The following is a 16,606-nucleotide window of genomic DNA, read 5'->3' on the forward strand; positions in this document are numbered from 1 at the left end:
CTGAATACGGAAAAGTAAATGAAAATAGAACAATGCAACAATAGGAAGTGTTTATTCAACATCTTTATTATGAAGTACCTTTTTAAAAGAAATGTACAAGTGGAACCAGCACAGTGACATCTTGGCGTTTACCTTTGAAAAACAGAAACACCATGGACTTGTGGTGCGGGTCTGAAGACACGTATGAAATGATAATGTACATATTTACAGCAGAGGAACTAGAACAGAAGTGAGCAAGCATGTTTGCAGCTAAAAATACAACGGGACTGACTGAAAGTAAAAACTTAAACATTAAAAATAACGGATTGGTTCGATAAAGATATTTCGAAAGATAACATGATAAAGGCACTGTGTTTCACACAAACTGACAACACAACAGTTGTTTGTTTTGTCCATCGAATCATCATCACAAGAAACAACTCTTAACAAATGTCGTCATTCAACTGTCCCTGGGGTTCTAACAAAACAGATCAAATATATCAGAGGGCCGTAGCAGGTCGCACATACACATTAAAACAAAATAGATAATTCAACTCGTCAGGAAAACATTCCTTATAAAGAACATGCTTGGTGATTATTAAAATTACATTTTTTTATAAACAAATACATATCTAAATTTTAAATTCCATATTGAAGGCATAATGGGTTGAAGTGAGGACAAATATTTTACAGATCCTACGTTTCCCTAGCTGGGCAGAAAACCCAGGACAGATGTGTTGGTGACATTCCTGCGAGACGCACGTTAGGACCTTTTAGTTTGATGAACACATTCAATTAACGACCAGCATAGATAACACAGAACACAGGCAGACCGTTTGAGATCAGCACTGAAGACCGACACGGTGACAGGGCCAATGAAGGGACTTCCTTTGAGGAAAAGGCGGGAAAAAGTATTTTTAAAACGTTTTAAAAGTCAGATTAAATTCAGCTTACACAGCTGGTGTGAGATCAGTGCGCTGTCTGCTTGGTGCTTTATGATATTCTGCAGGACTGAAGATATGGGAGAAGTTTGTAGGAACAGTTTGACAATTTGGGAAAATATGCTTTTTTTTTTAGCTGAGAGTTACACCGATACCATACTGTTGTTTGTGCATTAAATATGAAGCTACAGCCATTTAGCTTAGCTTAGCATACAGACTGGATACAGAGGCTAGCCCAGCTCGGTCCAAAGAGAATGAATGTGTGCACCTTAAAGGCTCAACTTGGTAAATCCTTACATTTGTTTATTCAACATCTTTAAAACAGATTAGGCATTTAACGGAAAAGTATGTTGTCACAATTTTTGTAATTGATTGAAATCATTTGTAAGCAGAAATGTCAAGCATTGTCTAGTTTGAGTAACAAAGTCAAACCAATTTGCTTTTACTTTTGGCAAAATTATAGTCAAGTTTACCAAGATTGGTCGGAAGAAACAAGTTATTTTTAAATATTTTTACAGACAAATTGATTAATCGATAAATTATATGGCAGATTAATCACTAATATGTGCTTACAGCTCTAGTGTTCAATCTTTACAAAGACAAGCTAGATTTATGCTAAGCTAACCAACAGTTTGCAGCTTTATAATTGCCGTACAGATTATGAGTGGTATCAATTTCCCCAAATGTCAAACTAACTGTTACGGTTTGAAGTTGGCGGATGTGCAAGAGGAAGAAGACTCCCTTCTGCTCATAATTAAAAAAAAAAAAGACATTTGATGCTCGTGGACTTGGACTGCACAGACACACGCATGTAGGCATAAAGGACGCGCCGCATTATGCTCTTTGGCTGAGTTCAGGCGTACATAGCACAGGCTTTCACACTCACCAACCAATCAGAATACTCTAGATATTAATGGCACTGGCCATAAGGCAGGCAGCTAGACTGAGTGCGGAGGAACCTACAGTGTAGCAGAAGAAAAACATGAGGTGGTGACGGTGTGAGACTGTGGTCAGAGACGGCACAACCGGAGTGTGCGCGGCTCTTTTTCATAAGAGTGTGTAAAGAAAAAAAAGCCAATAATTACAATCCACGGCGCAGGAAAACAGAAGTACACACTCACAGGTAGACAGTACAGACGTGAACTGCAGGGGTGCATTATACAGGAGAAACGAACAAAAGGCTGCCCTGAAATGACTAATGAACTAGCTTCAAAACATACACAATAATACAACATTAAGTTTGAGATATAACGAAATTAGGCTGCATTTATAAGTAATAGTACCTGCCTTGTACATACACAATTCAAATAAAATGACACAAGTAGCTAGGGTACTTGTCTTATCAAAAATATGTAGCTTTGGTAAACAAGTTATGTAGAGAACTGTTGTTGTGTGGATGTGAGAGATCACTACATGACATCTAGGAATCAAGGGTGAGAACGTGTTTGAGGCCATAAAGTCAACGAGAGGAGGAGCAGGCTTAGAGTTCCTCCCCCAATAAAATCCTCTGTCCTCTCGTCTCGTCGCCAGCTGATGAGGAACAGAGACAGCGAAAAGGCAGCGAGACTCCCGAATGGAAAATAAAAAACTGCTTTCTTTACCGTCCCGAGCACCGATTGAAGAGTTTCCGTGGTAATGTAGCAGCATCGTAATGGTCTGCGGAGGATTAGACACCTCCAGAGCCGAAGTGGAAGACTACTTTATCTCCTCTCTCCTTCCAGCAGTCCCCTCACCCGTTTTCCATCCATCGCAGTGGAAGACTGGTCAGATTTTTGTTCAACAGCGCCTCAAATGTCCACAGTGGAGACAGGTGAAATAACTTATGTTCCTCCGCCCCCGTTTCATCCGGTCTTCACTTTTATGTGGGTTTGATCCAGGCACGACATCCAGATAGTCCATAAAAATAACCGACCTCCTTAATACTCGAGCGTCTACCGTATCAGCACCATCTCCCCTCCGTCACACGTTGCTTCTTCCCTCTTTCTACTTTCTTTCATTCCTCGCGGTTGAATTTCTATCCATTGTTCTTATCTCCTTTTTTCAAATGATCTTTTTTTTTCTTTTCACCAATTTCTGCGTCATCTTCCTGTTCCCACATTTCAGTCAACCTTCTCCACCTTCCCGATGATCTTCTCCTCGAAGATGGGCAAGATGGCGTCATCGTCCCGAACCTCCTCGAACACTACACCGCAGTCAAACTCGTCGCTCACTTTCTTAAAGTAGAACCTGCAGGAAACAGAAAAGGGTGATTATTTAGGAGCCAAAAATGTACTGCAAACCTGAATATTTCAATGTGAAGTGGCGAAATAAAGAAATAAAAAAGATGTTTGTCTGTTTTACTTCTTTATTTCGCCACAACAGGTAAAAAAAACACATGCTTGTGCGCTAATCCCACCACCAGGTGCCTTCAAAAAACCGCCTTCAAAGTAAAGCATAAAGAATTATTGTAACTAAAATAATTCCAATAAATAATAATTAATTTAATATAAACAAAACACAGCAAAAAACACAAGTTTAATTATTAAATAACTTAAATCAATATATAGCTCCAACTCAATATCTGCATGCTCTCACCTGTAATGGCCCTTTTTGGTAAGCAGCTCCTTGAACTGGCCCAGAGTCACCACGCGGCCTTTCACTGATGTCCGGTACGGGATTGGTTCTCCACAAAAGTAGTAAGCGACGGTCATGTTCTCACACACCTGGCGCTTGGCAGACGATTTATGCCTGGAAGAAGAAAAACATCCATATTGAAACACTCAAGAAAACATATAGACAACTCAGAGAGGACTTGTTGTTCTGGGTAGAGATGCACAGATGTTCAACAATTCAGGAATATCAGGATAAACTACACATTCAATTAAATTCAAAACGGCACGTAGTTACAGGTCCATTTCTCACTTGTTGAATTGGGCATGTTCACAGGGGTGATGTTTTTTAATTAAACGACTTGGCAATTACACATTTCATTTAAAATCAGAGCCTAAATTGAAAGTACAGCCATGATAAGTTGCATTTTTCTGTCTCCATCTGCTTAATAACTTTTAAGAACACATTTAAGACAGAAGTGTATTGTTTTAAAGTGTGCAGAAGCCTAACTAGCCCCAATCGGAAGCATTTGTGTACTTTTTAACCCAGAGGAACATATTTAATGTGCAAACAAGCGGGCGGTGTTGACCCGTCGGTGCATCGCCACCCACCTCTGCTTGGCCTGCTGTAGTGCGTTCCTCCTCCTCTCCTCCTCCAGTCTCCTCCTAGCCTCTTCCAGCTGGGTGAGGGGGTTGGGCGCCGGGTTGGGGGGCATGGCGGGGTCCTGGATGAAAGGATGCGAAGGTTGGACCTGCGTGGACGACGAGCCGGGGATGGCGGGGGACACTGTAGACGGGTTGTTACGCAGCTGCGCCGACACCCAGGGGTGCACGGCTCCCGGTCGCTCCACTGAGGTTGGGCGCGGCGACTCGCTGCTGGGTCCCCCCCTCCTCGAGCTGCTGGTGCTGCCACTGGGAGAACAACCGAGAGGGAGAGTCAGGAATAAGTTCTGCCTGACACATAAGCTTCAAATGGTAAATCAAGTAAAGCAAAATCTCTAATTTATCTGGTAAAATAAAGGTTTCGATAAGTCGTCTGCTCTTTGTCCGGTGCTCGGCCTTAATTCCTCACCCATGAGAGGTCTTCCTCTGTCTGTCTCCCTCCATCATCCACTGCAGGATCTTCTGGTTCCTCTCCAGATCCTCCATGGGTACCTGGCCCTCCATCACGCGCCCGCTCTCCTCTCCTTTGCCCGGCGTCTCGGATGTCTTCTTACAGCCCCTCCGGGACAGCGTGCTGCCTTTACTGCTGCAGAGCGGAACACACACAGTCAGGTCATCTGAGCAAAAGGCGGCTGAGAGAAAGCCTACATGTTCCAATGATACGCTTGCTTGTTTACCGAGTACATTTTGTGTCTTCATGGCTGTAAAGGTTTACATTTGTAATCCTAAACTAGCAAAAGAGGGATTGTGTGTTGAGCTAAAATCTCTGACAGTATGACCTAATGTCATGTCTTACACTTGAAAATATCAGCTACTCAGTCTGTGGCTCACAATAACATATGGGGACCATTCCTAAAACACTTGAAGCAGCTTAATGCATGATGATGGGGTACTTTGATTGACTTCTGACAGTACTGTCTACTATTATCATCATTTTTAATGACTATTATTTGTGTTTATGTATCTTATTTTAACTATTGTCCTTGAGTTCCAGCTATTGTCTCTTTTGTTTTGTATTCCAGAGATCTAATTTCCTTGCACATATTGCTCTGGTCTGTTTGGGACTGGGGAAGGGGAACATGTGTAATGTGTTGATGTTTGTTGTTAATATTTGAGGAAAAGAACATCTCTGACAGTAATTTCTGCAGCGTGTACGCCTCAGTGAGTGCAGAAATCTAGCAGTAACCTAGCTGTTGATGTGTCTGACAGCCCTTATTCGTCTATAAATATGTACCTAACTGAGTCACGTTTATTTTATTGCACTCGTTTGTTATTCTAGTATAATCCCCTTTGTCTGTATTATTGTTACAGATCACAGCCTAAATAAAATCACCATGACCAGGACACGTATTCATATCGTGAGCAATCTTTAACAACCTGACTTCCAGAGACCCAACCTCCTGTATAACGGCACATTTAAACAACCTGTCTTACCTGTAGCCCATGCCCTCGTGCGTGCTGGCTCCGGCCCCGTCGGCGTAGTTGCGACTCCTCCCTGCGTACTGGCTGGCCGGGTCTCCGTTCCACATGGGGTTGGCCTGAGACCGAGAGCCCGTCTCCTCCTGTCCTCGGTGGTGATACAGCTGCTTGTGATGCATACCTGAGACAGACGTCACAGAGAGACACGTTAGCGACGCACTAAAACGCACGACTGCTGGAGTTTGATTTGAAGTGCTGGCATCTGTAATCGAGAGCTTTGGTCTGTTTTCACTCGTGAATAAACAGTATTGATCCTATACCTGTCCTGCTGTTGAAAACACTCAGTAAAGTATCTCTGGAAAACCAACGGGCTTGAGTTTAAGTGTCACAAGCAGGGTGGGAAAGACACCAAATAAAGAGTTATGGGATGTCAGTCGGGATTTTTATGCTATTAGTCCAGATGAGGAGCAGTGAGAGCAGCAACATGTTTTGATGAACATCTCCCCTCCAAGGCTTCTTACCTTTGACCCCTGCAGGAGGCAGACTGTGGCCTCCCCCTCGGTGTGGGGGACAGTGAGGCGGTCCGATCCCCCCGTCGGGTGAACGGGACGATTTGGGGGGAGAATGTCGACCGCCGCCTCCTCCTAAGGTGCTGTTGGTTGCCCCCGGCGACTGGCAGCCCGGCGTTTTCATCACGCGCTGCACGTGCTCGTCCAGGATCGACTCCGGGTCGTCGTCGAGGCAATCCTCCATGGCAACCAGGCCACCGTACGTGGCGGCCGTGTTTGCAGTGGTCTCTGAGTAACGGGCGCCGTAGAGAGGCGGGAACGCCGACGAGGGGAGGGGGAGTGGTATGCTGTGAGAGGATATGGAGGCCGCCACGGAGACGTCAGCGTCGTCACCCTCTTCTTCCTGTTGGGGGAAGAATATAGATCAGTATTGAATTCAAAATGCACATAAAGACACTGACTGTCGCTGTGGGCATGAACAACCGGTGTATGAAATACGTTTGGCTTTAGTGATGGATATAATAGTATGGTCACTTTTAGTTTACTTAACACTGAATTGCATGAAATCATCTGCTTTTAGTTTTATGTATGTTTGACTGTGCGTGTGCGGAACAACAGCTGAATGGGGATCCTGATAATGTCATATACAGGAGTCATGAAGGTATTTTTTAAGGAAAACTCAACACTTTTTAGGCCTTTCATTTTCATTTGAGGCCTGAAGTATTTTTTGACACACTTTGAAATTAATTGAGTCATAAAGTTTGTATTTATTTTTGTGATCATATTTGAGGACTTGGACAAACATGATGAACTGCTTGAAAATTCCACCATTTTTAAGGCATTTTACTGTTGTGTTTATTTTATTTACACTCGTTTGTAGTTATTTCACTAACATATGATGAAAATGTGATAATTCAGGGAGGGCTTATTTGTTTATGAGCTATTCTTTCTGCTTAACCACTACAGCTCACTTTGTTTCTCGTACCTTGTCTGTTAAATTGTCTGTATTAATAATGAATACGCTTTAAAACTTTTCCAACTACCACTACATATTTATGTACAGAATAAACATACTGATTATTGCACTTCCTTATCATTTCATTTAAAGCGGAATAAAACATACATTTCTCAAAATAAGTCTCCTCAATGTTGAAAGACGTGGCATGCTATTGAATCCAAGTCGTAAATCAATGCACACCTTTGAAACATTTTCAAGGACTTCCAGCACCCGTGGGAGCCCTGTGTAGCGATTCAATAGAGTGTCATTCATTAAAAAGATTCTCTGTGGAGGACCTGCTGTGATATCCACTCATAATAAAGTGTTTCTGAGAGAAGGCCACCAACCCTGTGTGAATAACTGGCGTGACCGATCGCATCACATCATGAAGAGCAAACGCAAACACACACGCAGAAGCGGGAATACACTCACCAGTCGTACTCTCTTCAGCCTCTCTTCGAGTCGTTCCTGAGCCTCTCGCTCTCGGAGGACCGTCTCCAGCCTGCTGATGAGCTCCGCTGCAAACCTTCCCGGCTCTACGTGGATGTCCTTTGGCATACGGTACGTGCGCTGTAAGACACAAAAAATACATGTTCATAATCCTTCACACACCTGGGGGAAAAATGAGATGAGATTTCTGTTAATTAACATGTAAAAAAAACTGTTGTCATCAGGCTTGGAGTTTCGTCATTTTAGGGGCAAAGCCATTTGGCCTTTTGTGTCACAGATTTCTTTAGGGCACAAAGGCCATTTAGGGGAAAATTAGGATTTGGAGCTTACAAATAAACAACTTCACTTTCTGATAATAAAACACATGAAAGACATGGAAAACAAATGACTTTTTTACTACACTGCGCATTGAATAGAGTAGTTTTTCATTCAATGTCTGCGGCAAAAAATAAATCACAAGTGGAGCAAAGCGCTCGCAGCCCCACTGACACATCATCTCATAAGTCAGAGCTGATTGGCTGTAAATGTGTGTGTGAAAAGTGTAGTTATGCAGAGTAAACCAGCGCTAAATAATACAAACAGAACATGAAAGAAGTTGACCATGTACTGGAGCTTTGGTGAGCGCAAGTATAGTTTATGTATCGATGGATCGATTGCTATTGTAACCACGGTGACGAGTGTCTGTTTTCCTACAGTCGGATGTTTTCACGCTGAGGCATCACGGTTGTTGTTATTGTTAAGTTTTGCTTTGTGATGGCGCTCTTTACTCCATGTATTAAGGTACAAAAAGCCTTTATATATATCTTACTTGTTCGTGCCCCACCAGTTTTGTACATATAAAAACGCCACTGGGTGAGGAGAAGGGAGGTTCCTAGAGAGAGAGACGGGGGAATGCTATGGGAGAGCTAACGGTATATATGTGTGCGAGTAATAATTAACATACTTCTTTGTTGTTTTGCCGTGGTTCCGGACGACAGTAACCCGTCTCAGAAGTGAATAAACTCACGGACAAAAAGAGACACGAGGCCTCCTAGGATTCTTACAGCGAGACGATGATGATTGATTGATACGATGATGACACGTGAGGTGCGCGTAGCCAATCCAAGCTACAAGGACTAATGCAGTTCAGAGCCCAGACCACCGCTCTGACACTTTTAAAGCCACTTCGAGATTTTAACAGTAACAGGGCACAACGGCCATGGTGGCTGTAGGACGTACAATTATTTTCGGGGCATCACGGCCAGACCGAGGGGCAATGAAGGCCATGGCCGTCATGGCCACCGTGAAATTCCCACCCTGGTTGTAACCATGAAACTCTTAAACTGTATTTCTAAATAAATGTTTGTCTCAGTATGTTTAAAATCAATATAATAAGAAGTGTGTGACGGGGTGATACACCATCAGCTGATTGTCGTCTGCTACAATAATTATAATTAAGTCTGCAACAGCCGTGTCTGTCATCTCTCTGTCAGACGAAATAACACCTTCCTGTTATTCTATGAAAGGACTAGTTAAGAAAATAACCACCTTATTAACTGTGACTCCTCAGCCTAAGGCGTTCTAATTATAAAACCAGTTCTCAGGAACAGCTTACATCACTTACATGTTCCTGCAGTAAACACTAATCTTGGAGAGACAGCCTTCAAATATTAGTAGACAGGTGTGGCTGATTCATAACACGCTTGTATTTTTATTTCCTTTTTATATTTACGCCGAGGTTACCTGGCATTTCTTTGAATCGTCTCAGTGCTAAATCATGCTAAATTATTATTGTTATTTCATAAAATTACTGGTTTAATTCATCGTTTTTCTCTGTAGTCAGGACTAGGGCTGAACGATTAATTGCATTTGCGATAATATCGCGATATGACAAAACGAGATTTTCCAACCGCAAAGGCTGCGATTCATCTGGTCACGTGACTTGGGAGCGAGCCGAGCCGAGCCTAGCGAAGCCGAGCAGGCAGGGAAAGAAGTCGACGTTGCGATTGAACCTGTTGCACAATGGCCTCAGGCTCGTCAGAAGAGTGCACGGCTGGAAGTTTGGTACCAAAGAGGGGCGGCACGTCAGTTGTGTGGAATTATTTTGGCTTTAAAAAGGAAGATGCTGCACAACGTCAGGTATCGTGCAGAACGTGCCTCGCTACTGTTGCTACCTCACGAGGTTCACGATTGTAATCACGATTGATTTATTGCTTGTGTTTGTTGAAAAATACATGAGAAGAGGACCTTGAAAAAAAAAATCGCATATTAAATCGCAATTAGATTATTTTCCAAAATCGTTCAGCCCTAGCAGAGACACAGTTTAGTGAGTGGTGTGTGTGTGTGTGTGTGTGTGTGTGTGTGTGTGTGTGTGTGTGTGTGTGTGTGTGTGTGTATGTGTGTGTGTGTGTGTGTGAGACTCACAGGTATATGAGGTAGGGGCACACGTCCATTGGCTTTGGCACTTTCATGCATCTCTTTACGATGCTGCTTCCGATATCTGTATGGAGGAATACCATCTCTGCACACAAAGAGAAACAACAATCAAACACAGATCCGAACCGCAAGCTGAAATCTGAAAGTTTTAATCCAGGAAACAAATCAATGAAGAAGTGTGTGAATGAATTCGTGTATGCAATAACTGTGGGTCTATCTGCGTGAACTCACACACTGCTGTCGGGCAGTGACAGTGTGTCAGCGTCGCTCGACATGCTCTGCTGCTCACTGTCGTTGGCACTGGTTGCTGGAGCGCGAGCGTAGCCCATGTTAGCGTAGTACGGGTTCACCGGCTCCCTCCACGGCCTGAGGACGAGAGGAGAGAATATAATGAGGTCCCAATCAAATGCTGACTCATGAACACATCCATGTAAACACAGGCGAGGGTCAGCGGAAAGCGAGGGTGTTTTGTTTTCTTACAATGAATACAATCTATCTGTTGGTTGATTTGAACTCATTTAATTCGTATTTTGATCATAAAAATATTCAGCATTTTAACACAATTAACCTTGTAATCTTCTTCCACGTCGTTTCTTTTACGTACAGATTGAAGTGTTTTATGTCACACGTGAAAATCGAAACGGGCCATCTGTAGTATTCCACAATTTTAGGGTCAAACGATATTGCCAGGATGCACAGCAGTTTTGTTATAATCAATTTCCAGGCAGCTTCCTCCAATAGGTTAGCAAAATCACTCATAACACTTGGATCAGATTTATTTGTATTTCTATCTTTGTCCTGTATATATATATTATGTTGCATTGTTAGACGAGCTTAGGACCCAAGACTTTCATTCATCCATAACTGCACTGTAGCTACTCTGTGCTTAATATAATAAAACCCTCGAGTCTTGAAAATGTTCTTGTATTTTTCTTGTTTTTTTTTTAAATAGCGTGTAAAGGAGAAAGTGTTTGGAAGGCTTTAGCATTAGCTCCAACATTTTTAACAGTAAAATGGGTTAGATATTAGACGGTGGTTTAACGTTTAATGATAAAATTAAAATGCATCTCTGTATCATTAGCACGGTCGACTAAATGACTGTAAATGATTCAGTGTGGATATCAAAAAAGTACACAACATGCCGACTGCAGAGGCTGGGGATTGAACCACTGACTGTCTGATTGGTGCACGCACACACACACACACACACACACACACACACACACACACCTGTACTCCCTGCTGTCCGGCCGCCTCCTGTTGTTCGAGGCTCTCTGCGGGGCCGTGTGCATCAGCAGGCTTTGAGTCAGCCTTCCAGCCGGTGTGTCTTCTCCACACTCCTCTTCATCCTTCTCCTCGTCCTCCTCCCTCACTCCTCCTCCGCACCTAAGATCAGAATGAAAAAAAGCAACACTTGTCATTCATTCATAATCGAATGGTGTGTCACTGAGCAATTCAAAACAGTGAAATGTAGCTTGGTTTGTAATGTTGACGTTCAAATTCTGAATCGATCAATGTATAAAATGTCAATTATAGATACGTAAAATGGATCAAATGTCTAGTAGCCTAGAGGAGCAATAATTATTAGTATTATTTTAAGCCCTTTTTGGATTAACCTGCTAACTACATGTATTTATGTTGAAGAAAATGATGGGTTAATCAAATCAACAAATTGATTTATTTAAAAGGGTAAATTATTCAGATTAATCACTTTATTCAAATGAAGGATTTCTGGGTTATAACTTTACCAAACAACTTCAATTAAAGCTTTGATAGTTAAAATTGGTACAGCCATTATTTCTTGTTGAATGATCCTATATGCCCGACATGGATCCTGTGCCATATGAAAACATTAGTGGTGCTTCATCTCACCTCCACTCCTCATCCTCAGCGAGCGTGGGCAGGTACCCAGGTACGGACTTGGCTAGCCCCGATGAAGGGCTCTGATCGCTGGGGTTGGGCTTGGGGCTTTCTCCTCCGGTCCGAGTGTACTCCAGGTACAAGTCGGACTTCAGGAACAGAGGGTAGGTGTTCTCCTCCATCATGCCCTGGATCTCTGTCTGGGCCTGGAGCATACACACAGCCGTCACACATCTGGACTCAGAGCTTGTCTTAGGAACTAAATGTTGCCTGAAGGAGTTACTATCATTCTCTATCTATCAATACACATATTATTTTCAGACTCAGGGTTAGTGGCATGAAATGTTTTGTAATGGCTCCTGCATCACATTTGTTTTCTCTTTAGGCTCAACCTCAGGTCCAACCAGTGTTCTGTTATCTGAATCTTTTAAACATCAAATCTGCAGATTTTTCACAGCAAATGAACACTCAGAAGGCTTTGAGTTCTGCGACACTGAGATTATCTTGTATTCAAAACTAGCAGGATTTACGGAAGCATTGCACATCTCTACGCAGATTTTGCGTGATGCAACAGGCTTTAAAACTTTGATTTTTACAGAGATATGGGGTGATTAGGTGTACATCACCATCCAACAACAGATTATGAAAGATATACAGTTACTCAACAAATGCTAGCAGAGAGTCTTGTAAACAAATGGCCATTATTGGAAGTAGTCAAGTCCTTTCTTTTAGACCACAATTATAAAAAAGATTGACACTTCATCACGCATTTCTATGTATAAAAAAAAACAGCGAGTAAAACATATAGATAGAAGAGTGCCCTGCTTTTACTTTTGAAGAGCTGTCACAGCCTTATACAACCACAAAACATCCCAGGAAGCGTTTGAGGTACTCATTACTATAACTGCCTTCGACTGTAGAAGCCCAGGTCTAGTTTTAGGTCCTTCCCCCTCAAAAGACTCTTAAGTGGGGTAGTACTAAAGGTAGCTGAAAGTTAAAGCAAAGCATTACCCTGCGACTGATTTGCAATGTGAAGCATTAATTCAGACTGAGAACATGATGAACATCCCATCCATGTGAATAATCTTTCAAGGACACTTGCTACCTACATGTCTCTATACTTCAAATGAAATGCAATTTGTCATGTCAATCTTTTCCAAATACCCTTCACAGTTTGTGCACCGTTCAAAGACTACACGTCATGATGGAGGCAGACCTTGTTATCAAGTTTGTCAAATCTAGAAGTAAACATACAACTGCACTAAGACGTCATCATAGACACAGCCTGAAAACACTTGGTCCCCTACTGTGTACTGAGGAAAAGTGGGAAGAGTTGTAAAAGATTTGCAGACAGCGCTGCCACCAGAACAAATGTGGGTGTCATACGTTATTCTGCAGGCCTGCACAGCGAAGCAGTAGCCTAACATCTCACAATTTCAATCTATATTCTGTACTGAGATCAACAACAGACAGCCTGTGAGCATTTTAAAACAATTTCCACTCTTCTGTGGAATCCAACATGCTGTCATTTACAAACATTAACTCAGGGTCTTTATTACCTGTTCAAACATGGCAGGGTCTGGATGCGGCTTTCCCACACAGTCTCTGATGAAGCTCTTTGTGGCTCCTTTGATCTGCCTGGAGACAATCCCACTTCCGTCTACAATGTACTTCCTGTAGATGGCCTTGGCCAGCTTTGCCCTCTTCTCCTGGCTCGTCTTCCTGAACCCGGAGCAAGCAAACCAGAAGTCGAGGAGGTCTGCACACCCTTCCTGACACAGGAAGTTTCGGAACAGCTGGATGCCTTCCTGGTCGTCTAGAAGAGAGTGAAGCGACTCTGCCCACTTCAGGTACGGTGGAGTCGGTGAAGCCGAGCCCTCGGGTTCATACCCTAAGTCCAGATCCGGACGCCGCGGGGTCGCAGACGACGAGGAGGGCGTGTAACTCGATTGATCCCCCATTTTAGATGATAACGTTGACGGGGGATAGCCGAGTGTTTGGGAAAGGGTGTTTGAACGGGTGCTGACCGACTGGACTGGGGGGTCCACATCAGATCCCTCCTCACCAGGAACCGGGGGTCGCGGAGCATCCTCGGTAAAGTGGGTTGGGCCGCTCAGAGAGGCCACAACCCCACCGCCGCCCCTGAACCCAATCCCATGTAATTCTCTGACAACACTCATGTCTCTGGCTGCACAAGGCAGAGGTCAGATCTTCCTCTGTAGCAAGGACTTTGCTGGCAAACAATTCACCCTACGATGAAAACGAGAAAAAAGCGGTTAGTGGTAGGAGTGGAAAGTTGATGAAAAAGGAAATAAACATTGGGATAAAACGATAAAGATAAGCCTCTTTATTGTGTCGGACCACATATGTATGAAGCACTATTAATAAGCAACAATACTAGCAGACCAGACACATAGGCTATATGATCAGAAAAATGTTAATTTGACACCTAAACTTGCCAACCAACAACTCAACAACTGTATGACAGAAGCTCGTATCAAAGCCTAGAACTGATATTGAAGAACTGATATACAAAAGCACAGTAATGGTTTAAAAGCAATATAAATCAGTGCGTTACAAAGAGATGACTTTACAAACGGCTCCAACGTTTGGGAAAGGCACCGTGTACTACTGATACCTAATGTTTGATGAGCCTTACGCGGCAAACAAATGTGAACATGATTTTGTTTTGACAAGTATTGACTTCTGCAGCCACAAACATCTCACTTTCACTACAGTATTATTGTCAAAGCATCAGTATCAGTGGGTTAATAACACCGTCAGTTACTCGCAAATAGCAAGACTCAATAAAAATGTTATTGTTGTGTCTTGTGTTGAGTACATTTCCAAGATAAAATTGACCCATTACGCTTTTGTTGTCAGTTAAAACAGATGTCAAATCAAAGCTAACACCAGTGGAGTAAAGTAACTTAGTACATTTACTCAAGTTTAACACCGAGACACTATTCCTTTACTAGAGTATATTACTTCACACTTCCATCCCACTATAATTCAGAGGTAAATCGTGTACTTTTACTCCACTACATTAGTGTAATACCTTTAGTTACTTTACAGATTTAGATTAATGATGTGAAATATAATCGCTTGAATCAGACTTTAGTTCACCTGGAGTAAATTCAGCAGCTACCCTGCAGTATACAAAGCCATTCAAACTAGCTGCACCTTTACCAGCTCTGAGAACACTTTAATGATCAATAACTATAAAACATATCAGTGATATTATTCTGAAATGGACCAATCAGACAATGAGTACTTACTTTCTGTACCACACGTGTATTTTGATGCCAACACTTCTGTACTTTTACTTGAGTAACATTTTGAATGCAGGACTTTTACAGAGCATTCCTACACTGTGGTACTTCTTCTTTACTCGAGTACAAGATCTGAGTACTTCTTCCCCCTCTGCTTTGGGGATTTGTATTAATGATGTTAAATATATAATCAACAGTGATTCAGACTTTAGTTACACCTGGAGCAACATTCACAAGCTACCCTGCAGCATACCCTGGAATCAAAACGAGCTGCACCTTTATAAGCTTTTATAACACTCCAATGCATCAATAATTATACTCCAAACATATAACATGTATATGTCCGGCCAATCTGCATAACGGGTACTTTTATTACCGGTACTTTATGTATATTTGGATGCCAATACTTCATCTGCAATGCAGGACTCTTACTTGTATCATAGTATTCCTACACTGAGGTATTTTTACTTTTACTGAAGTACAAGATATGAATATTTCTCCCACCTCTGGCTAACACTTTGTATAGCTGAACATCATTTTCTAAATAACCAACTGTAATGTTAACAAGCTAAGACAGCTAGCTAGCCATGTAGCAATGCCACCACCAATGCCAGTGCTTTGAAGTGGGAATCTCATTCATCTTGGCCTGCAAAAAGACGGTGGGGGGATGGGTACAGAAACAAACTCTACAACCACACAAGACGGGCCTGCAAAGCAAAAACACTCCCAACACCAGCGAACTCTGTTAACGTATTCATATCAAGTAAACTCGCACCAAAGCAAGGGCAACTTTCCTACTGATTAACGCAAAGAAACCAGCCGATCTAACATCAAACAAAACAAGAAAGCGAGGGCACGTTTTCCACTCTACTGGCTGCAGCGCCAGCTAGCTTGGTGTGTTAGCTAGTTTTAGGTTAGCTTGTTAGCTTAGCCAGCTAACGTCCCGTTTGTTTTCCAACAAAAGTGTCCGTCCTACCGTCTCTGAAAGCCCGATCCCCGTAATCCGCTGCATTGGGGATACTGGCGCGAACTGTGTGCCCCGAAAAGCAGCATAAGGAAAGCTTTTCTGGTATTAAATATTAACGAAAATCACCCGTCGACTAACCCCCTTAACTCCCCATGGTGGCTGGGTTTCTGAGCAATAATACAGAGCGAGAGAATACGTGCGTGCACGCCGAAGCCGTGCGGTGTTGTAGTACGTTTGTAGAACTACAACTACCAGAATCGAGACACACTGCGCGTCACCATGCTACAGTCAGTGGTGAAAGTAACTACACTATTTACATAATTTCACAGGTGGAAGAAGTACTTAAATATTGTACTTGAGTAAGTAGTAGTAGTAGTAGTAAGTACCAGAGTGTGTACATTACCAGTAAAAGTCCTGCGTTCAAAAGGTTTAAGTAAAAGTACAAAAGTATTAGCATCAAAATATACTTAAAATACCAAAAGTAAAAGTACTCATTCTGCAGATTGGTCCATTTCAAAATGATCTATAATATATGTTTTGATTATA

At 42.4% G+C, this 16,606-nt stretch overlaps 1 protein-coding gene across 1 annotated transcript; it reads right to left on the reverse strand.

Annotated features, from left to right (window-relative positions):
* Positions 1-43: 43 nt before the first annotated feature.
* Positions 44-16,235, reverse strand: LOC134864080 (axin-1-like). The gene is made up of 13 exons (XM_063882849.1): positions 16,070-16,235; positions 13,381-14,071; positions 11,834-12,027; positions 11,192-11,347; positions 10,193-10,327; positions 9,950-10,046; positions 7,529-7,666; positions 6,112-6,502; positions 5,606-5,771; positions 4,581-4,757; positions 4,121-4,420; positions 3,495-3,647; positions 44-3,146 (listed from the first exon to the last, which is right to left on the reverse strand). The coding sequence occupies exons 2-13, from the start codon at positions 13,999-14,001 to the stop codon at positions 3,020-3,022; spliced, it is 2,655 nt and encodes an 884-aa protein (XP_063738919.1). The 5' UTR covers positions 14,002-14,071; positions 16,070-16,235; the 3' UTR covers positions 44-3,019.
* Positions 16,236-16,606: the final 371 nt, after the last annotated feature.

This window comes from Eleginops maclovinus, chromosome 5 (genome assembly GCF_036324505.1).
Source record: "Eleginops maclovinus isolate JMC-PN-2008 ecotype Puerto Natales chromosome 5, JC_Emac_rtc_rv5, whole genome shotgun sequence".
In the NCBI taxonomy this organism is placed as follows: Eukaryota; Metazoa; Chordata; class Actinopteri; order Perciformes; family Eleginopidae; genus Eleginops; species Eleginops maclovinus.